The sequence below is a fragment of the Lissotriton vulgaris genome, chromosome 9 (genome assembly GCF_964263255.1).
Source record: "Lissotriton vulgaris chromosome 9, aLisVul1.2, whole genome shotgun sequence".
NCBI lineage: Eukaryota > Metazoa > Chordata > Amphibia > Caudata > Salamandridae > Lissotriton > Lissotriton vulgaris.
In genome coordinates, this window is record NC_141697.1 from 1,115,969,161 (window position 1) to 1,115,992,374 (window position 23,214).

At 41.2% G+C, this 23,214-nt stretch overlaps 1 protein-coding gene across 4 annotated transcripts in view; it reads left to right on the forward strand.

Annotated features, from left to right (window-relative positions):
• The window catches only part of ARHGEF3 (Rho guanine nucleotide exchange factor 3), an 834,543-nt gene extending 812,472 nt beyond the window's left edge, over positions 1 to 22,071 (forward strand). For 3 of the 4 annotated variants that reach the window (XM_086939120.1, XM_086939121.1, XM_086939123.1), the window contains 2 exons: positions 11,692 to 11,878; positions 16,968 to 19,175. In XM_086939120.1, coding sequence (XP_086795246.1) covers positions 11,692 to 11,878; positions 16,968 to 17,317 — 537 coding nt within the window. In that variant the 3' untranslated portion in view covers positions 17,318 to 19,175. Of the gene's footprint in view, positions 1 to 11,691; positions 11,879 to 16,967 lie in introns of all 4 variants that reach the window. The other variant, XM_086939122.1, reaches the window with a different exon arrangement.
• The last annotated feature ends 1,143 nt before the right edge of the window (positions 22,072 to 23,214 follow it).

Below are 23,214 nucleotides of genomic sequence, written 5' to 3' on the forward strand. Positions count from 1 at the left end.
CTGGCTTGGCCGTCCACCAGGTGTGAGTGACACAAAGGGGGTTGAGATCGCTTTCCAGTCTACCCTTTATTTCCATATGACATATCCCCTGCCATAAATTGAGGCTACAAATGACATAGTCTATTCTACTTTTGCTATGGCCATTGTCGAATGTACAAACGCCTCCCTGGTCACTCGTTGTCCTTCCATTGAGGGCCCTCAGCCCGTATTCCAAGCATATTGCATTTAATAGCAATATGTCCTTCGTCCACCGTTTGACCGGAGGTAGATTTAGATTCGGGACACCCCATTGGGCGTCTTCCTCTTGTCCTAATGGATTTTCCGTATTATCCAACGGTTCGAAGGTCCTATTAAGATCACCAGCCACTATTATTCTATTTCCCAGGGACTGTGATTCAAGGAAAGTGGACAGGGCCTCTAGGGTGGGGGAGTTCCCAGTGTTGGTACCCCTAGCATAGATATTGTATATGTCTATCACACCCCACTTATCTGATGCCATTCTTAACAGTTGGATATCCTTGCAACCCAGGTCAAGCACTTTTATTTTAATTTGTAAACTTTGCTTGACCCAAACTGTTAAACCTCCCATAGGTCAACACCTAGGGCCTCTATTCGCTGGAATGGAAAAATTTAAATAGCCTGGAAGGAAAATGGAATCGCAAGCCCATGTCTCCTGGAATAGACACACTTCGAACCAGTTGACAAAATCTATCCAGTTTTGGGACAATAGTCTACTACCTAGCCCCGCAATATTCCATGAGAAAAACTTCCCGGGCTAGGGCTATCTCTGGTTCCCACCTCAATAACTGGCATGGGTGGAAGGTTAATCAGGCTCTCAGAGTTCCCATCCTGGTCTACAACAATATCCACAGAATTAGCATCAGTTCCCTGTATAGCAGTGGTGTTTGATATGGGCAATTCTTCACCCCCCAAGCTTTGCATACACACCCCACGGTCTCCACTCCAATTCACGTTCTTCCCATCACTGGTCACTTCTTTTGGACACACTATTGCGCCCAAGGTGGATGCCACAAAATTCTCAGATAGGTCCCCCCTTTCCACATTGCCCCCAATATTCAAAAAATCACCAGACATTCGTCAACAACCCCACCCCAAATTTTTCATCCCATCATAGGAATTGTAGCCTCAGCCATAATAAAGATTTGGTTGTGACAAAGGCACAGAAAAAGGGGTAATCCCTGTCGGTGGTAAATAACTGGAACTGCCTAAATCACTAATCCCACCAAATTGAACACCAGTTGGTCTTGGGTAAAAAAAGGTGAGATCCACAATACCAATCCCACCAGTGTTAGTGCTCCAACCCGGCCTCGTGATCAAGCCTACCACCCTTGGATCTTGAAAATTAATTATAATACATTCTCCCCCCAAGTTTTTTGAAGTTCAGCCTATCCAATTAGCCCTTCTTACCCCTATAATCAAACCATCCACTTCACCGGGCAATGGTCTATTGACCCTTAGCCCGTGCATAACCTTATTTTTTAACATCTGGAAGGTTTCTCTTTGGCCTACCAATAAAGGTGGGACATTGGTAAGGACAGCCACATAAGGATAAGAATCCGGGGTCAGATTTATGGGGGGTATCCTAGAGGGAGGCTTTGTCACACGGGGTTTCGGTCGACTTGTTTCTGGTACAACAGGGCAGGATGTGGAAACATTTTGTGGAGCCAGGGAGGCATTATTTTTCCTAGAGCTATCATTGCCACCAGTTACAGGGCCAACATTTTTTTGGTCTTGAGAAGCCTGGGACTTATTTGATACAGCATTACTTTTGCTAGGATTGCTGTTATCACAAGCAACAGGACCCTGACAGGAAATCCGGGTACTTGGTAGGTGTTGAATAACATTACTTGAAGAGGTGATATTTTTTGGGCACTCTTTGCTACCTTTAACCACAGTATCGGGGAGCTTAGTTTCCTCCCCATTGTTACTACTTAGGATAGCTGGCAGTTCGGTGGTAGTTTTACGACTTTGTCCCCTTCCCTGTGGCCCAGTTACAGTACCAACCACGGGAGGATGGAATTCAACCGTGGGGGCACTTACTTCTCGCCCAGCAAGTTGCTGGGGGTTCCTACTCTCACCCGTTTTAAAATAGGACTTAATTAGTGTTTTTGTGGAAAAAAAATTATCTAAACTGGCCTGCTCTAGATGGTCTAACTGGTCAGCTAGCTTTTTAACTCGGTCCTCGATGGGAGTCAGGAGAGACCGTATTAATTTCTCCAGTTCCAAGAACAATGGCGGAGTGGGCGATGATATTTCAGGAGATACTATCACTATGGGGTTTGAACCAGTTGGAACAATTTCTCCCTCACCCACTGATGGCCCACTAGGAATACTCCCAACAAGGTCCCGGGATCGTATACATGTTCAGCAGGGAGAGCAGCCCAGGTGTGGTGAATAGGGCTCGCAGGGACTCCTGGTAGGTTGAGTCCCTGCCTCCAAGCTCGCAGCCCTGCCGGCAGCTCCACGCGCCCGAGGTCACAGCTCCTTTCCCAGATCAGCAGAGGGCAGGTATGCGGCGCTGCGGGACCCGCGAAGCGGGTCCGGCGAGGTCTCTCTCCCCCACAGGAGCAACCACCAAGGTGAGCAGTAATTGGCAGGCAGCAACTGAAATGGCCAGCAAACAACAGCCAGAAGGGTCCCACAACAGCAAACTCCTCACCCGCTTTTCACTCCGTGGGCGGGGCCAGCAGGGAGAGCAGCCCAGGTGTGGTGAATAGGGCTCGCAGGGACTCCTGGTAGGTTGAGTCCCTGCCTCCAAGCTCGCAGCCCTGCCGGCAGCTCCACGCGCCCCGAGGTCACAGCTCCTTTCCCAGATCAGCAGAGGGCAGGTATGCGGCGCTGCGGGACCCGCGAAGCGGGTCCGGCGAGGTCTCTCTCCCCCACAGGAGCAACCACAAAGGTGAGCAGTAATTGGCAGGCAGCAACTAAAATGGCCAGCAAACAACAGCCAGAAGGGTCCCACAACAACAAACTCCTCACCCGCTTTTCACTCCGTGGGCGGGGGGCGGGGCCAGCAGGGAGAGCAGCCCAGGTGTGGTGAATAGGGCTCGCAGGGACTCCTGGTAGGTTGAGTCCCTGCCTCCAAGCTCGCAGCCCTGCCGGCAGCTCCACGCGCCCAGAGGTCACAGCTCCTTTCCCAGATCAGCAGAGGGCAGGTATGCGGCGCTGCGGGACCCGCGAAGCGGGTCCGGCGAGGTTTCTCTCCCCCACAGGAGCAACCACAAAGGTGAGCAGTAATTGGCAGGCAGCAACTGAAATGGCCAGCAAACCACAGCCAGAAGGGTATATATTTAAACTCAAAAAACAAAGATGTGGAGGGTCCAGGGGAATGTTTAACGACCTGTCTGCTCGCTCCCCATATACAGGATACAATACACACAAAAGAGTAGATCAAGTCTGGAAATGGTGTGCGTCAGACCATGCGACTGTGAAACAATTGGATATAGTTACAGGTGAACCAAAAGGCTGAGGTTTGAATAAATCCCATCAGCCCACCCAATTGGTGGAATTTCATCATATGGGAATTATTAAGTATTCAAAACCTCTCCCGACCATTTAGTGTCAAGATAACAAAGTCTCAATGTATATCGTTCCTCAAATCAAAAATATTAATAAAGTGCAGTGCTCAAATAATCGTGATGGATAAAATAGACTACTAAGACTCAAGAAATTTTCTTAAATAGAGGTCTAGGTGTCTAAAGTTAAAAAACACGCCGAGTAGTTGAACATTGATACTACCCTGTGGCGCTAAGCAATATGGTCGACATGTTTCAGCACTCCAATGTTCGCTGTATTGACCGCCAATACAAGGGGTACCGACGGACAGAGCGGGGCCTCATTCTCCCGAGCGGTTGCCGGGTGAGGTGAGGTCTTCACCCACACAAAGCTGGGAAGAAGTCTGGTCTCCCTTCCTCCAGCGAACATTGGAGTGCAAAGTTCCTGGTAGATATGTGACTTCTCACAAGCGCATTTTTTCTTACTGTTCCTCATATGTAAGCAATGTCAGTTGTTGTAGTAGCTTTTTTTGAAAGGTCCTGAAGAAAGCCGGGATAGTTCCCCTACAGGCTGAAACATGTCGACCATATTGCTTAGCGCCACAGGGTAGTATCAATGTTCAACTACTCGGCGTGTTTTTTAACTTTAGACACCTAGACCTCTATTTAAGAAAATTTCTTGAGTCTTAGTAGTCTATTTTATCCATCACGATTATTTGAGCACTGCACTTTATTAATATTTTTGATTTGAGGAACGATATACATTGAGCCTTTATGTTATCTTGACACTAAATGGTCGGGAGAGGTTTTGAATACTTAATAATTCCCATATGATGAAATTCCACCAATTGGGTGGGCTGATGGGATTTATTCAAACCTCAGCCTTTTGGTTCACCTGTAACTATATCCAATTGTTTCACAGTCGCATGTTCTGACGCACACCATTTCCAGACTATATATTTAAACTGCCTTTCAGTATTTTAGTTGCAGCGCTGGATCAACATTTTCATAATTTCAGTGTAATTATGAGTGACATTTTAAAGACTATGAGTGACAATTTCTAGTGAGCAGAGTCAAGCAATGAAGACAAGGTAAACATAAATATCAGATATTACAGGTGTGTGCACCATCATTTTATATGCAGTTTCTAAATTTGAAGGGCCAATAAAAATAGTTGCACTCTGTTCAGTGCTCTGCTGCCTGAGTGACTCACCTACGCCAAACAGAGGTGACTGCCCAGCTAGGCTGAGCCAGCAGAGAGCCTCTACGAACTGGGGCCTGGCTGTGCTGGCAACCACGGGGATGCAGACTGACTTATGCCAGGCAGATCGCAGTCACTGAGGCATCTGGCAGGAGGTCTGCTCTTTCCATTGGGCGGTGATCCTTGCACTGGGTAGCATCTCGGATTTCACTGTTACTGTGTTGTCCGGGTGACACTGTGCTGTTTATAGGTGTCAATTCATGGCAGAAAGGTGGTCCTCCAGGGTTTTTAATCCAACAGCGATCACTATATTGTCTGCCAGACAGTGTCTGGGGGTGGGTGTGGCCCCCAGGAATGTACATCTCTTTCACTAAGATTGTGCCAAAGAGTGCAACATGTCTGTTGCACAGCAGAATGGAGCCACTTGATTGTGACTGTGGGCAACAGCAAAAACAAAAGCTTTCAGCTGCTGACCACCATCTGAGTATCTGCCTCTGGCAGGCCTTTCCACTGTGTAGTCACAGAGGACAGACACCTTGCCGGAAAATAATAACAGGCATACCGCCGTCCCCCAGATCAAAACACTTTGGTGATTAATGGGATTCTTCTGTGCTGTACCAGGGCCAAAGAGGAGAGCAAGAGTTCCTTACATCTGGAAGCCAGTTTTTATGGCCATGGCAGACACCGGTGATGTGCCACAGTCTAAGACTTCATGTGCTGGTAGTGCTGGGCATGGCTTGATTCTTGTGTGCCACAATAGCACTGTGGGAGTTGATTATAATGTTTTCCAACTCTGAGCACCTAGAGTTCATGATTTATGATGTCTATTTATGGTTTGCATAGAACAACAAACAAGGGCTTTGACTCATCTACAGTAAAGCAGAGTCCAATACTAGAATAAACAAAGAGGGTGCCAATACTGTATCCGATTTTACGAAAAGACCAACCCAATTGGGATCCAAACTAACAAAGATTCAATTGTTAGTCGACTGTTGAAACATATCAAATATATTTATTTCTTTTCAATAGAAGATGTTTTTTGGTAACACAACGAGAAGTAACACAATACTTTTTTTGTATATATATAAAAGACAAAAAATGAGAGAAATAAATTACAGAATAGGACACATAATCCGTGCAGTGAACAAAAATTCCTCAAATCTTTCAGACATCAGTCATTCCACATTCATACTCACATTCCTTCCAAAACATGACGAACACTGTGCATGTGGGATAAGACAAACAGGGGAGTGAAAGAAGGTCAAAAGACAAAGTCAGAAGCTATACAGTAACAACTAAAAACTGTTATTCAAGATACTTAATATCTAAACAGTTATACGACAGGATAAATATGTACAATTCTTTCTAACCATAGACCTAACAAAGAAGGTACACAAGGTCGACGCGTTTCGAATCGGACCCTTTGTCCGATTCTCATCAGGACCAGAGAATCTGAAAAAGGAAAAAATTCCTTTAGTATGTAACGCTTATTTTTAAAGAGTGTAGACAGCGACCAAAATGCAACACAAACAAGGCCTCCTACCTGTGTGTATTCAAAGTTGTGTCAGTGTCACGGACAGATGTCTGTGGACAGAGATTTAGCCCAGAGTTAGTGATTCAAAAGAGCCTACAGTCGTCTAATGCAACAAAATGTGGGACAGAAAGTTACGTAAAATACCTGCACGTAGTCTTTAACATGTAGGACGTTAATCCAAGTAGAAATGTGTTGGGCGCGGGTAGTCAGGGGGCCATCACAGTGGGACGCTCTCTCTATGAGGGCTGTGAATGTAAAGACACAGGCAACATGAGCTGTTTGTTAGAAATCCGGTAGCTCACGGGGGAAAATACTCGTGGGTAGGTAAAGCGCTAATTACCTGTGAGGCAGGAGGTGGCGTTCGACTTCGAGTGAGAATGAATGGGGGCGGCAGGTCAACAAATGGCAGCCGCTGGCTGGAAAGTAAAACGAAGAACTCATTAGGCTCTTGAACAATGCGGCGGGTGCAATAGCGAGAATGCGCGGCGTGGCAAGGATGGATTACCTTCTTAGAGTTCCTCACGCCGCGTGGACCGGAGCGCAACTAAGTTTACATTCACAGCCCTCATAGAGAGAGCGTCCCACTGTGATGGCCCCCTGACTACCCGCGCACAACACATTTCTACTTGGATTAACGTTCTACATGTTAATACGTAACTTTCTGTCCCACATTTTGTTGCATTAGACGACTGTAGGCTCTTTTGAATCACTAACTCTGGGCTAAATCTCTGTCCACAGACATCTGTCCGTGACACTGACACAACTTTGAATACACACAGGTAGGAGGCCTTGTTTGTGTTGCATTTTGGTCGCTGTCTACACTCTTTAAAAATAAGCGTTACATACTAAAGGAATTTTTTCCTTTTTCAGATTCTCTGGTCCTGATGAGAATCGGACAAAGGGTCCGATTCGAAACGCGTCGACCTTGTGTACCTTCTTTGTTAGGTCTATGGTTAGAAAGAATTGTACATATTTATCCTGTCGTATAACTGTTTTGATATTAAGTATCTTGAATAACAGTTTTTAGTTGTTACTGTATTGCTTCTGACTTTGTCTTTTGACCTTCTTTCACTCCCCTGTTTGTCTTATCCCACATGCACAGTGTTCGTCATGTTTTGGAAGGAATGCGAGTATGAATGTGGAATGACTGATGTCTGAAAGATTTGAGGAATTTTTGTTCACTGCACGGATTATGTGTCCTATTCTGTAATTTATTTCTCTCATTTTTTGTCTTTTATGAATATACAAAAAAGTATTGTGTTACTTCTCGTTGTGTTACCAAAAAACATCTTCTATTGAAAAGAAATAAATATATTTGATATGTTTCAACAGTCGACTAACAATTGAATCTTTGTTAGTTTGGATCCCAATTGGGTTGGTCTTTTCGTAAAATCGGATACAGTATTGGCACCCTCTTTGTTTATTCTATTTATGGTTTGCTGCACACCAGTTTGCTTACTGCCAGCGCACTCTCACTCAGAGACTCATGCATCCACTCATAGACCCACTAAAAGAGAGTTACGCACCCAGTGACAGATCCTCTCAAACTCCCACTCGTAGACCCTCTGAGAGACTCATGTACCTACTCATACACCCACTCACAGACCCACTGAGACACATATCAACTCACAGACCCACTCAGAGACTCAAGCACCCACTCACAGACCCACTCATACACTCATGCACCTACTCACAAAGCCACTAGGCCCACTCAGAGACTAACGCATCCACTCACAGACCCACTCTGACTCATGCACCCACTCAGACCCACTCAGAGACTCATGCACCCACTCACAGACCCACTCAGAGACTCTTATTCACTCACAAACCCACTCACTCACTCACAGACTCATGCACCCCCTTGAAACCACTCTAATTCACTCACTCACACACTGACTCACACTTATGTAGGAATGCTAAAAACCCACTCTGACACCCACATAGACCCACTCAGACTCTCACAGACCCAGCGAGACACTTACGCAGCCACTCTCAAAACGGTTGTATGGCATTACAACGCAGGCTTTTACCACGCGTGCCATTACAACGCTGTTTTTACAACGCAAGTCGTTACAACGACTTGCGCTGTAAGCGCTGGATAGTGGAATAGTTTAATTTTCTATTCCAACTCCATTCCACGTTACAGTAGGGAAGGTGTTGCAATAGAAAATTCAACTATTCCTTATCCAACAGCGCCCTCCAGCGCAAGTCGTTGTAACGACTTGCGTTGTTATAGCAGCGTTGTAATGGTAGCGCGTAGTAATACCCGCGTTGTAAAGGCTGTTCCCCCTCAAAACCACTCAGGCACTCACAGACCTAGTGAGACACTCATGCACTCACTCAGACACTCATTGACAAAGTTTACTGTTACAGTTAGGAAATAAAATTTTAAAAAACCTTAGAAATTCACTTAAAAAAACAAAGGTTACAGGGACGTTATAGTTAAGACATATAATTTTAGAAAACCTAGAATTTCACTGAAAAATCCAAAGGTTATAGGGATTACATAGTTAGGCTCAAATTTCACTCGTACAAACCAGTGAAATTCAGCAGTTATAGTTACCTGAGCTAACTATAACTTACGCACCCGCAATGCACCGCTTAACACTTCACATATTACGTCACTCATGAAATGGTCAGTGTCAGTAAGTGTGAGTGTTTTCTAAAAGTTTGAGTGTTAAATATATATAGTAAGCTACTACATAACTTAAATCAGTATACTTTGTGTACTAGAAATGAGTGAAACTATTTCTAACATATATTATGTGAGTGGCAATATGACTGTGTGTATCCTTGTGTGAGTTGGTATCTGAGTGCTGTATGGGTGTGTGAGTGGCTGTATGGGTAAGTGAGTGGCTGTGTGACTAGCTGTTTGGTGAGTGGCTGTGTTGATGAGTGGGTTTGTGAGAGGCTGTATGGGTGAGTTGGTATGTGAGTGGATGTATGGGTGGGTGAGTGGTTGAATGGGTACGTGAGTGGCTGTGTGACTAGCTGGTTGGTGAGTGGCTGTGTTGATGAGTGTGTTTGTGAGAGGCTGTATGGGTGAGTGGGTATGTGAGTGGCTGTATGGGTGAGTGACTGGGTGTGTAAGTGGCTGCATGGGTGAGTGAGTGGCTGTTTGAGTGGGTGTTTAGTTAATTGAGTGGGCATGTGAGTGGCTATATTGCAGAGAATGTCTGTGTGAGTGGCTGTATAGGTGAGTGGACGTGTGAGTGACTGTATGGGTGAGTAAGTGGCTGTGTGAGTAGGTGTATGGGTGAGTGGTACTGTTAGGCGGTATGTGTGAGTAACTGGGTATGTTAGCAGCTGTAATTGTGAGTTAGTGGATGTGTGAGGGGCTGTATGGGTGTGTGAGTGGCTGTATGAGTAGGTGTATGGGTGAGTGGCTGTGCGTGTGAAAGAATGGGTGTGAGTGGTGCTGTGGATAAGTAGGTGGGTGTATGAGCATTTGTATGGGTGTGTCAGTGGGTGTATGAGAGTTTGTGGATGTGTGAGACGTTCTGTGGATGATGTCAACAGTGATTTCATTTGAGATTACATCAGTGATGTCACTGCCCCTGTCATAAGTGACATAATATATGAGGTCATAAGTAGTGCTTTGCAGGGGTGTAAGTTATAGTTAGCTCAGGTAACTGTAACTGCTGAATTTCTATGGTATTGTACGGGTGAAATCTGAGCCTAACTATAATATCCCTGTAATGTTTGTTTTTTCAGTGATTTCCAAGGCACTGTAGATGTTCAATACTGCCAGGGCTCATGATGTTCAGTACTGCCTTGGTCTTCTTCATGGGGCTACTGATTTTCATCCGTGCCTGGAGACATTGATGCACATTACTGTATTGGATCATTAATGTTCATTACTGCATCGACATTAATATTGTTTACTACCTGTGTCGTTTGTGCGTTCGAGGCTTGCGATAGTCCGTTCTGCTCTCAAATTTGGGCAAAAACACTCTTCGAGGCTGTCTCCCTCATGGAGCATTAAAAAAGGCACAACATGCAACCAAAACAAGCCTCCTTCAAGGACAAGACAGATACAAAAAGGCGAGCAGAATAGCAAGCATGCAGAGTAAAGCATTAGACAATGCAAAGAACAAAATAAAGATCTGCAGTTGAGCCCTTCTTGCTGGCAGTCCTCATGGAACTGCAAAGGGCCCTCTAGTGGTAGCCAAAGTACTGCAGCCTTGAAACTGACTCAGCCGTGCCCGCCAGTGAAAGATGGTGTTAACGATGCTCCTGGCTGCAGTAAAATAGGCCATTACTAAGGATCCGTCAGGATTGTGAGAACTTGAGGTACTGCACTTTGTTAAAAGATGTCCAAGGGAAGTTAACAGCCTGGTCGCAGGCCCTCTAGAGTTACAGCACCCATAATTGTTCTTAAAAGAACAGGCTTATTTGGTGAATCTGCAAAGTAATGCATTTCTGCTAGAGCGTTCTCTAGTGATAAACTTAGGTACTTCAGCTTTGATGATTTACATAATGGCAACCTCTAGAACAGCCAGTGTTACAGTGCTGTTTAATTGCTGATCGTATTATCACTGGCTTTTTCTAGAGGTCCCTGTGTAGCCTAGAAGAAGGCTGCTGTAATACAATATATTAAAAATGTAACAATGTCACTTTGAAGTCAACAAATAAGCTTTTTTTTAAAAGAAATGTTAAACTGCATTCACTCACATTTTTTCTAAAAAATACGTACATACCCTGAACTCAGAGTCCAGTGCTCATGACCATGGTCATACGCAGCGGGCATGGTATATTTTGTGAACATGGGTCTTGGTGCACGTCTTGTCCAAAGGACTTGCACCCAGAATCGGCCAAATGGCAAGCACACATTCTTCAGTTGATATGAACACTGGAATCAGGGCACAACTGAAGACCATTTGTAATGTCTAGCACTTATGTACATAAAACATGGCTTTCAGCATTGTGCTGTGTATTCTGATTACAAGGCATGCTTTAGCTATTGCCTGCACCAGAGGGTACACCATTCACCTACAGCACAAGGCTTATGCCCAAAGGCATTGTACAGTGGTTTGGTGTTTTGACAAGGGGCCATAGTATATTATTACTAAACCCACAAAATTAACTGAAAATACGTTGTTAAAGGTGCATTATGGTTAAGTACAAAGCAGATAAATAACTTTTGCATTATGTGATGTTCTCAATGATGTAATTTGTGATGTCACATATGATGAATCTGTTATGTAATAATCTCTGTTTTTAACTTAAATGTGTCTTCTGTGTTAACTATAGCCCACCTTTGTGTTTTTAGTGAAATTTATAATTTTGAATGTTAAGCCATGACACTGCTCTTTACTTTTCTAAGCTTGAGTCTTTGCTTCTTATGAATCATGGCCCTTCCCAAACTCAATAATGGCGGTACTGTTTAACATGTTACACTCTGCCAACTTGCATGAAAACACATGATTTATATTTTACAGAAACTACATGTCTTCCTGTTCCAAGAAGTACTGGTTATTACAAGAATATTGACCCAAAATGAGCAGCTGTACTACCAGCTATATCGGCAGCCCATTCCAGTGAAGGACCTCGTGCTGGAAGACTTGCAGGATGGAGAAGTGAGAGTGGGAGGATCCATACGCGGTGCCTTCAGCAACAATGAGAGAAGTACGGCTTTTGCCTCTCTTTATTATTATTCTATACAGTGCTACAAGTCGGATTTTATGACTTTGTGTTCATAACCCCTGATTCAGCCACTCCAGCTGACCAGACAGCCAAGCTGATTTCACTTACGAAGTGGCGCAATGAGATGTAGGGACCTTTCTTAATTCAAATACGTCCTCAGTTATGATACTGTTGCCTGGCAAAGAAAAATAGTAGCTTATAAACTGAACTGAAATCCTAATGAATTAGTTGACCAATTTATTTTTTCTGCCACATTTCTGGACCTTTGAAGGTTTCCGAAATTTTCACAGAAGAAGGTCATTTCATAATTGTGTAATGGCTGTTCTCCTGGGTGTGTTTGCCTTGGTTTAAGGACCCATTCTTTTCCAGCATTTTTACTGCAGTCATGAATGAGAAGGGAGTGCCCCCAATGGCACAAAGCTCAAGTTTGGCAGCAGACTTGCGTTCTCTGGGGCTGTTTTATAGAAAGTGCCCTGGGGACGCAGCATGCATGTGTGCCCGCTCTGTGCGTCCCTTGGCTCCTTGGTATTACAGAAGGGGCTGCAGATGCTGGTGTTGCTCCTTCTGTAGTACAGATAGCTCTGTTGGACATGCAGCGCCATTGCTATCTTAAGAGGGCGTTCCCTCATTTGAGAAGTTTCAAATATTACTCTGTGATCAGGTTAGGGCCAAGGCCTTCAACTTAGTTTGTGGGTGTCAAAGAGCTCCTCAATTAGCCCCACACCTATTACCTGTATATCTCACTCTTGGCAGCCTTAGTGAGATACTTTGGATTCCAGGTACTACTGTATGCCAACAACACAAATCATTGTGTTCACCAAATCTATCTGAGATGGCTGAAAAATTCCAATGTTGCATGGTTGACATTAGTAGTTGGATGGAGGATAACGTCCTCAATCTAAACGCTGGTAAGACCGAAGTCATGGTCTTCGGAGCCCAGCATTTCATCTGGTCAGAGCTGTGGCGGCACTCCCTCAACTTTCATTTGCAGGTAAACCATATCATGAGCACCTGCTTTTTTTATTATTAGATCTCTTAGGAGGATCTTCCCTTTCATCCTTGAGGAACTTCGCAAATCAGTAGCTATCACATTGATCACTTTGCAATTAGACTACTGTAACGCTCTTTATCTTAATATCAACAGCACTTCCCTGAATAAACTTCAGATGGTTCAAAACTCGGTTGTTCATCTCATACTGAATATTCAAAAAATGTCAGTGAGAGAAGGCCTCCGAAATCCTAACTGGCTTCCAGTCAGGAAACTGGTGATTTTCAAGGCTGTTAGTACTGTCTACCTAGGTCTACAACTCAACGACTTACTGGCCGTTAAGTCTTTCTTTCATTGGTACAGACCAATCAAGCACTTAAGAAAATCTTCTAGCAGGAAAGTCACTGGTCCTAAATTCCGAAAGGCGCGATAGGGCGTACGCTCCTTCTCTGTCGCTGCTGCCAAGCTAAGGACCACTCTTCCAATCCACATTGCAGACATTAGTTCCTTCTCCTCAATTAGAAAACACTTAAAAACGTTTTTTTTCAGCTTAGATCAGTTTCCTCATCTTTATGTATCAGATGCTCTTTTCTTTCATATCCTTCTTCTAGGCCATGACACTGCTCTTTACTTTTCTTCTGGGTCGGGTTCTTCCTGATAGGGCTTTGGAGACCTTTGGATTCAGAGCCTTGATACCGGTGGGTGAAGTGCGCTACATACGTTTTTTTCTTTTCAATTTAATTTGCATGGGGATCCGCATACTATGGATGCGGGTTCAAAGGCAAAGAAGCCGTCAGAAGGCACACTGACAGTGTGCCACAAAAAGCTAAGTCTCTGTCAGTGTGTATCCTAATTGCAGCCCTCTGGAGGAAGTCATATTGCCCTCCCTCAGACATTCCTTTGCAAGCGGGTGCAGTCGGTCGCTGCACCCACCTGCAAGGGGATCTTTCTTCCCTCTTAAAAGTGCATGCAGGTTTCCGGCTGCATAGTGACACACGGAACGGCTTTGAAGCGGCCACTCCTTATTTCACTTCAGTGCGCTGCTTTAAGGGCAACACAAGTTTGTGGCTACCCTGAGGGCAGGGCATGCACTTTCCCTGTTTGCGCATGGCATACCTGTTTGAAGATGCACCATTGTGCAAACAAAGAAAGTGCACCCTAAATGTAATAGGACACCAGATGTGAAATTTTAGATCTTTACCCCCGCCCCACCACAAAATATGTATCTTTCTTTGCTCTGGAATACCTTTAGATTCACTCTATTCTCTTATTTTGTTATACCTCTTCTCCTTTGGGGCCATTCTACCCTAACTTCTCTGTGTTTGCCCTAAGTGACCGTGGATGGAATACTCAACCTTTTTGAATTACTTTATCTGAGTGACATCAGCTTACTGTAGACTATACTTTTATTCATCTTTCTTTCCCTAGGTTTTCTGCTTTTCCTCTTCCGTCTACTTCAGTACTCTTATAGGTGGTTTCTAGAAATAACATACCCCTTCTGTTTTTAACAGTGAAACTCTTCCAGATTTTGCTGAAATTGACACTTTATTGGCCTAATATAATCTCTTCTATACACATATGCGTGTTACTTAGGTCACAGATTTCATTGTCCGTGCGCACCAGCTCTATTCTCACCCAGCACTTTCAGATTGGAGGCACCTGGGTTGTTTCTTTACTTAGCATGCACATATTCAATGCTTCACAGCATGCTGACTTGGTAGAAGATTCTTTCAAAACCTATTCTTAACTAGTGGTATTTCTCTACTGATCATTCACAAACTTATTTCTTTTCCATATGCAATGCCATGGACTCTTGGACTTTCGACAAAAAACAACCTAGGCAACTAATGTTTTAAGACATACAACAATATAATATATAAGGACAATTGGCTACAGCTTATTGCAAAAATACTTATTGTATTATTGGTTTTAGACATTTAGGAAAATCAATGACACAATGCAATTAAAAAACGACAAAATGACAAAATTAGAATCATATATAATACAATGTCAATAGAAATCATACATTCAAAACATTTTATATGAACACAGGTTAAAAAGATTAAAAAATATAAGTGGCACAATAAGTCTCTACGCGCATTTCGGCGAACCAACGCCTTCTTCTGGAGCAGCCACGTAAACTCTAAAAAATATACATACAGAGAGAAATCCATAATTATACATTGATCAGTTAAAAATAACAACACAGTATCGCTAGTTATAACTTAGTAGCCAATTCGTACCTTTTCTAATCAAAATGCTCATACAAAACTTTGATAGGATTATTTATCTTTTTCATTTCCTTGCAGTATCTAAGAAATTATAATTAGGATAAGGGGTCAAGGGGGGGAGAGTCTCTCTACTCCAAGCATATGGACACTATAGGCAAATGTGCCCCTACGGTTACTGTCTAAACTTTTGATGTATTCCCTAGATTGCCACAAATTGACTCATTGTGCATCAGTTCCCCATAAATCCTAGTTGATGGACAGAGATTGAGTCTTTATTTCTCAGTCCCCCCCTTGACCCCTTATCCTAATGATAATTTCTTAGATACTGCAAGGAAATGAAAAAGATAAATAATCCTATCAAAGTTTTGTATGAGCATTTTGATTAGAAAAGGTACGAATTGGCTACTAAGTTATAACTAGCGATACTGTGTTGTTATTTTTAACTGATCAATGTATAATTATGGATTTCTCTCTGTATGTATATTTTTTAGAGTTTACGTGGCTGCTCCAGAAGAAGGCGCTGGTTCGCCGAAACGCGCGTAGAGACTTATTGTGCCACTTATATTTTTTAATCTTTTTAACCTGTGTTCATATAAAATGTTTTGAATGTATGATTTCTATTGACATTGTATTATATATGATTCTAATTTTGTCATTTTGTCGTTTTTTAATTGCATTGTGTCATTGATTTTCCTAAATGTCTAAAACCAATAATAAAATAAGTATTTTTGCAATAAGCTGTAGCCAATTGTCCTTATATATTATATTGTTGTATGTCTTAAAACATTAGTTGCCTAGGTTGATTTTTGTCGAAAGCCTTGTTTTCCCTGACCTAGGAACCATCGTATCCACACTTTCAGGGGGTCCTTGTTAAATACACGTCATGGACTCTTGGACTCCCGCCGTTTAATCACCTATGCACTATGGTGTGACATGGAATACCTTTGAAAATGGACACCACATTAATCCTCTACTTGTGTCCCTTACATCTGTACAAATGTACAAAAACCATCTATTAATATTGTTTTGCAGCCTTGAGGAAGTTCGGATGAAACACGTCAGTTGCCTATCTGTAATGAAGAATGTACTTCTACTGAACCACCACGTCTGTGCAGAGAATAAAGCATCTTTATCTACACACTACAAATCTGAAACAAGATTATTATATAGAATGTATACTTCAATCATGGTCTGTGTGTGTGTGCTTGGATTTTCTTATTAAATTTGCCTATTCTTGTGTGTTTTTGTGTTTTGTTTCCAGGGTTGATGTAAGATTATTGCACTGCGGTTGACAAGCCATCTTTGCTTTCATTCCACACCTCGCAGCATAATGTGCCCCATCTTCCTCTTCATGATAGTAGTATAAATCATAGAGCAATACATGTAGTGGTGTATGGCTAAGTTGACCTCCTGATAATTTTTTTCAAATGCTATAGCGTCAAAAAGTGTTTGCTCTGCTGATGCCCCTGAATGTCTGATGCAATAGACTGTCACATCCATTGCATGATGGCTTGGGTAATGCCTGGATGTTCTTTGTGATCTTTCTGCAATTTCACTGCTTTTTACATCAAGTCCAAAGGTTGACCAACCAAATTGAGATATCGAGAAATGTTCTCACAGGCTGATGACTCTGAATGGCTGTAAGTAGAATGTTACTGTCAGTTCCAGTATACATTCTACTTTATATTACCACTTTTTAAAGAGAACTTTTAACTGTGATGGTAAATTAAGATATTTATGTACACTATTCTATTTCATTTTAAACCTATATTCTATATTCCAAATGAGTTGTGTATGTTTCAGTATGTGTATACATAGAATTTACTTAATTTTTGTTTTTTTTCTTCCTCAGTTAAAAACTTCTTTAGAGTAAGCTTCAAAAGTGGATCTCAAAGCCAGTCCCACTCCCTTCAAGCCAACGATTCCTTCAACAAGCAGCAGTGGCTCAACTGTATCCGACAAGCCAAAGAAGCAGCAGTATGTTCATCAGGTGAAGACAATGTTCTTGACTCTGAAGTGAGTTTACTGATAGCTTCACACACTGATAGTGAATCACAACTTGGAACAAAGTCAGAGCAAATGGACCATTCAGACAGTATGTCAGACTGTAGCATGGATATCAGTGAAATCAGTGTGGACTGCGAGCAAATGGAGCAAACAAACTGTTGTGAAACTGAAGAACAGATTGAAAGTAACGTTTGAGAGAAGCACATGCAACGTGCGGACGTAACCCTGTGTCTTACCTGTACAGTATTTGCATTCCATAAATGGAGCGGTGTGAAGAAGCACTTTTTGAACATTTTCGTGGTGGTGTTGGCCCAGTCCTTTTTTGTTTCTGTACCATATACTGTAGTACTGTAAATGCAATTCATGTCTGTGTAAGGTGGATTTTGCTGCCATTGCTTTCCTCTGATACACTCTGTAAGCAATTTGATGGATGATCGCACATGACCTGTCATTTTCGTAGTCCTGCTGGAGAAAAAAAACTCTTTCAGAACCGTTTATAAACGTGCATGTGTGATATGACTCAATCCGTTCATAGTAGTGCCTGTTGCTACCTCTTCAGGCACACATATTGGTGTTTTAGATTAATTGGACTATCCTCAGCATTAAAAGTAAATATATGCTTAAGACGTAAAGCCATTGTTCTTCATCTTCTAAAGTTGTAAGTAATTGGAAAAGAGTGTCACAGATCATATGGTGACAAAAGAAATGTAGAAAGCAGTTTGTTAATATCAAATCAATAACATGGTTGGAGTTATATTGTAATCCAAACGTTCATTGGAGTGCTATATAATCCAGGAATCTAAACACTCCAGAGTTGGTTATTGTCAATGTTACAGATTGCCAAATAGGGCTCTAACAATAGAAGATGCTGCTTGAGTATCTGGAAAGAACTAGAAGTGGGGAAAAAGTGAAGGCCCTTGTTTGATGCTCTTTGTAGCATAGTACAAAAATAATATTAAAACAGGACTGCTGTAATTGGGACCCAGTAATTGATCCTGCATAAATGTAGAGGTATAAAGAAATGAAGCAAAGACACTGCAAAAACCACTGATTTAGCTCCAGAATTTCAACTCAATTTTATATGTCTGACAATCAGCTTACTATAACTGGAGTATTGTTACCCCACCAAGGACTTTTGATACAAGTAAAGCAGAAGTTCTATGCTGCACATTAGTAAGACCAAAATTCCTCAAGAAGCCCATGATAGGAAGCTCATCTACTTTTTGGCATCCTTATTCCAAATTGTCTTTTGAGCTTCCCTAGAACTTAGTTATTCATGCCTGGTCTATAATATAGTACTAATATGTGAATACTAATGTGTCATTTGTTCATGATTTAAATACATTGCCAGACACAGGAATAACTACTGAAAGCACCCCTGAAAGGAACTGGAGCAGGTATTGTTAATATCAGACTTGATGTGCAATCTGCCATTGAGTGAGACGTCATACAATGTCTTTCATTCAGGTAGGTAAATCACTGGAAAAGCAAAACAATAGAAACACATTTTCGAGAACCCACGTAATTGAAAACCCGTTAAGTGGTAAAACAAATCAGCAGAGTTACAATTTGGTTGAAAATATTGGAAAATATTTTAAGAACAGTTAAAAAGATATTAATTTAGTAAAAAGAAGATACTTCTTTAATTTAAAAATAAATTGTTGACTCTGTAATTAAAGGTTAAAACATTGTTTCATTATTAAAGTGGTAAAATAGGTAAAGAAGCTAAGGTAGATTGGATTGAGTAGGAAAAGAGTTAACAGAAGGGATGAGGGCATGGAGAGTAAACCCACAAAAAAATTGAAAAAGGAGGTACAGGGGAAAGATTGAAAATAAATTAATGTAAAAAATAAGTGTAAGGAGGAAGGAAAGAAAAGGACCATGGAAGGGGACAAAGCAGTGTAAATGTGTTGGAGTTAGGGGTTAACAACCAGAACAGAAATTCTCAAAAATTTAAAGGCGGGAAAGAAAAGGACCACAGAAGGGGACAATACAGTGGAAGTGGGACAGGGGTTAGGTGTTAACCCCCAAAATTCAAAGGTGAAAAAGAAAAGGACCATGGAAGGGGACAAAAGAGTGGAAATGGGACAGGAGTTTGGGGTTAACCCCCAGAACAGAAATAAAAAAAATGTAAAGGCCACCCAATGACATGATGGGGGAAGAAAATGGGGATGAAGTCAAAAATAACTATGCAAATCTTGGAGAGAAAAACAACAAAGAGAACCAATTATAAATATTAATGCATTTAACTTGAAAAACAGAAAATGCAACTTTGTAAAAATGACACTCCAGGAATTGGTTTTAACCCAATGGTAAATGCCATTGATCTTAAAAAGGTCAAAGAAATAGTTTAGATGAACATTTAATTTGTGTTTCTATGAAATCACATACACCCATCTTTCATTTGTGGAATGTCAAAACCAAGCAATCTGAATGTGGCAATCCTTTTTTTAAACCATGGCTATCTAGACCTAAGGAGAATGGATGATGGTTTAATGCTCAGTTAGCTGAGGCCAATCAAAAGTAATCATAGCTGTAGATCAAAATGATGGGCTTTATCAAGGGAAAATTAGCTTACACTTTTTTGGGACTGTTTTAAACACTAACACAATCCAAAACTGTACCCTGGGATTTTTTTTTAATCACCACCAAAAATAGATTTTTCAAAACGATTATGGTGCTTCAATGATACCTCACATGCCATTGTAAATGTGTAGAAATAATAAAATAAAAAATAATTGTCATTCGATTTGATAAATTACATCACATTTCTTGTGCAATGGCGCCTCAATATTAAGTTAGGGCTTCAGAAGCAAGGTCGGAGTTTTTAGATATATACATGACAGCTTTACCTTTCTTGTTCATCATTTTTTAACTCTGCATGCCTATCCAAAGGGCCAAAAATAAGCACTGAGATTATGAATATGCCCAGATTATAATTTTGCACTCCGTTAACCAAAATAACTCTTTATTTGCTGAGCACCAGTTCATTGAGCAATATCATCCAAGGAGAAATTGTACAGGTTAGTTTTCTCTTTTATGCTTGTAGTCTTTTTAAGACAAATCTTTAATTGCAAAGATGATCTACAGTGCCCCATGGGAAGGAGTAGAGAAAACTGAAGTTAATAAGGGAATTGGGTTTCCTTTAGAATATATTTTTTTAATACTTGGCCTATTTGTTCAATAGATAGGGTAACCCTTTAAAGCCTCCAAGTCAATTCATGGATTCAGGGCTCCAATGAGGCGCCCAGTAAAAGATTTTCATCAGTTCATAATTGGCTAAATCCACTACTGGGAGGCAGGTCAGCAAATGCTTTCATTATATTACCCATTATCGAATGGATGAAAATGTGTTCTTTGGATAATTCGTAGGCATTCCACAAAGAGATACTATTTGTTGTATTTTTTAGGCATATATTTCCTTAGGGAAAAACTGTAATGGCAAATTCCATGACCTGTACAGTTCGCAGATGTATATGTACAGTACATTCTACATTAAAGGGGCCATCTAGCCACTGATGTCACAATAGGTCTCCAAACACAGGAAGACATTATCCACTAATGGATAGTTTGGAATCACTATTGTTGGTGATGGAGACTTATATAAAGAGAATTTGATTTTTTCTTTGCAGCAGATTACATTTTTAACTTGAGTTAAATATTCGTGTAAAGGTCAGCAAGGTTCAATTGTATGAGTCACAATAGCTATACAAGTGGCTTTACATTCTGCAAAAATATATTTCAAAATCTGGCATCTCACAAAAGCCTCTGTGGTTTCTTACCATTAATATTAAATACAAGTTTAGAGTACCTATCATTTGTCTTTTTGCAAACTGGCTCACATATTTGATGCCGGCAACATCGATTACTATTAAAAGGTGTCTTGGTGAATTATCTGTTGTAATAAATTGTAAATATTTGAAATGTGCTGTACACCCCAGCACACATAGAATTGCTCAGATATTGCCAAAACATTTTGCATTTAACGTGGTTTACAGTTTTTCAAAGAGACATAGAATGTCATAATTCTACCTTGTACATTTGTCAGTTGCATTATAGAATCAGTGTGAAAGGATGAGAAAAGATTACGAAAAATAAGGTGTATTCTTTGATTATTTTTTTAAACATGGTTCGTTTTACAATTCAGATTTTTTTCGTATTTATAATTTTTGAAAATGGTGATTTGTCTTCTGCAAACAATTTGTGATTTATTGAAGTTTGCTTCTTTATACGTTTTCTGCTGTGCTAGGTGGAGCATTAAGACCATGTCTAGAAATGAAAAACTACATTCGGAAATAACTATGAGTTTTTAAAAACAAAAGGTGGCAGATCATCATGATAAACTGAAAAGCTTGAAATTGTTGATACAACTGGTAATTTAAATTTTCTGAAGGTTGAAGTATGTTCACTGTGTGTGGAAGAAGAATTGTATGATTTAGATTGACATGAGTATTGTGGCCTAACAGTGTTAAACATATTTAGAAGCATTTCAAATAAAATACTTTAAAAAATCCTATGGACATTTAATATAATGGTGCTGTGTACCACAGAAGACTCTGTTCATTTAAAAATGTTTCCCTTTTCTAGAAACCAGACTGACCCATAAGCATTAAAAAAGTGTAGCAAAATAATTGTCATGGGCAGAGACTAATATGTTAAAGTTGAAGAAGATTTAACATTGTTTGCACTAAATCTATTTATTACAAAATATACATTTCAGCAATTTGTAATCCAAACTTAGAATTAGGTTTAGCACACAAAGTTGAGCTGCGATAAGAAACTAAAAAATGAAAACATAACGACAACCAATGAGAAATGAAAAACCTATAGTGAGCAAATGGCTTACAAAAAAAACTTCAAAAGAGTCCTATCCACTTGAGTTATTCAGAGACAACAAAGCACATACTGAGGAGCTGCATATAGATAATAAAAAATTGATAATTTCAAAATCAGTTGTTGCAATGTTGTGTCACCATTTTGGTCGCAAGATTTATTTGCAGAGTATTTATCAGTACAAAGCAATGTATTTATTGATATCACAGGACCCTCTTCTGTTAAATACTGCAGGAGACTTATAATGTGAAAAACTTTCAGATTTCTTAAGTTCATACTAGGACTGTCAAAAATAGCACATTTAAAGGACATTAACCATATAAACATGGATAAGACTTCAGTTTGATAAGGCGGGAAATTTGGAACTCATGGTGGATATGTCTTTAACTATTGCTGGCAGTCTAGTTCTGAAACATGCATGTACTGAAAAAGATGTACAACCATTCTTCAAATGACTTTACAACAATGGGTTTAATACTTTACTATGTTTACCTACCTTGCTTCCCCTGGCTTACAGGGTAACTTGATTCACTGTTTGATGTATATAACTGAATGCAGATGGAGACAAAGTCAGAACAGTCACAGACAAGAGAACCTACAAATTTGTCTTCAGATGCTACCGTCATCAAATCTGATCCATCAAACGTTCCACATTCACTGACCGCAACGAATGCAGCACAAACAGCACTAAGGAAATCTTTGCCATAGTGAAAGACTTCACCTTTCTGGAAGCAAGCTCCAACAGCGTAACCCCATCTCAGGACTTCTGCACCCAGCTGTCCCCATTCTTCAGCAACAAGATCACCAGCATCTCTAAAAACCTTGAACCCCAACTGGGCCCTTCTTCCCAGGAAGCCCTCCAGCCCATATCTACCCAGTGTATCACCCTGACCACTGGGCCCAGCACCGCCACTCAAGAATTAACTACAACCTTGCAGTCCATACACTCAGTAGTATCCTCTGACCCTGCTCTCACCAAGCTTTCATCAAGGACTGGACCCCATCAGTCCAGTCTTGATCACATTCCTGAATGACTCAGTTATCACCACCACCTACTTGGACACCTTGAAAAAATCCACAGTACTCACCCTCCTACAGAAAAACCCTCATCAGACCCGAATATGCTAGCAAACTACTAGCCTATCTTCACGCTGCCCTAACTAGCAAAAGTAATGGAAGAGATGACAAACAAACAACTAGCCACCCACCTCATTTACATCCACCACCTCAACACCACTCAATCCGGAGTCAGTCCCAAC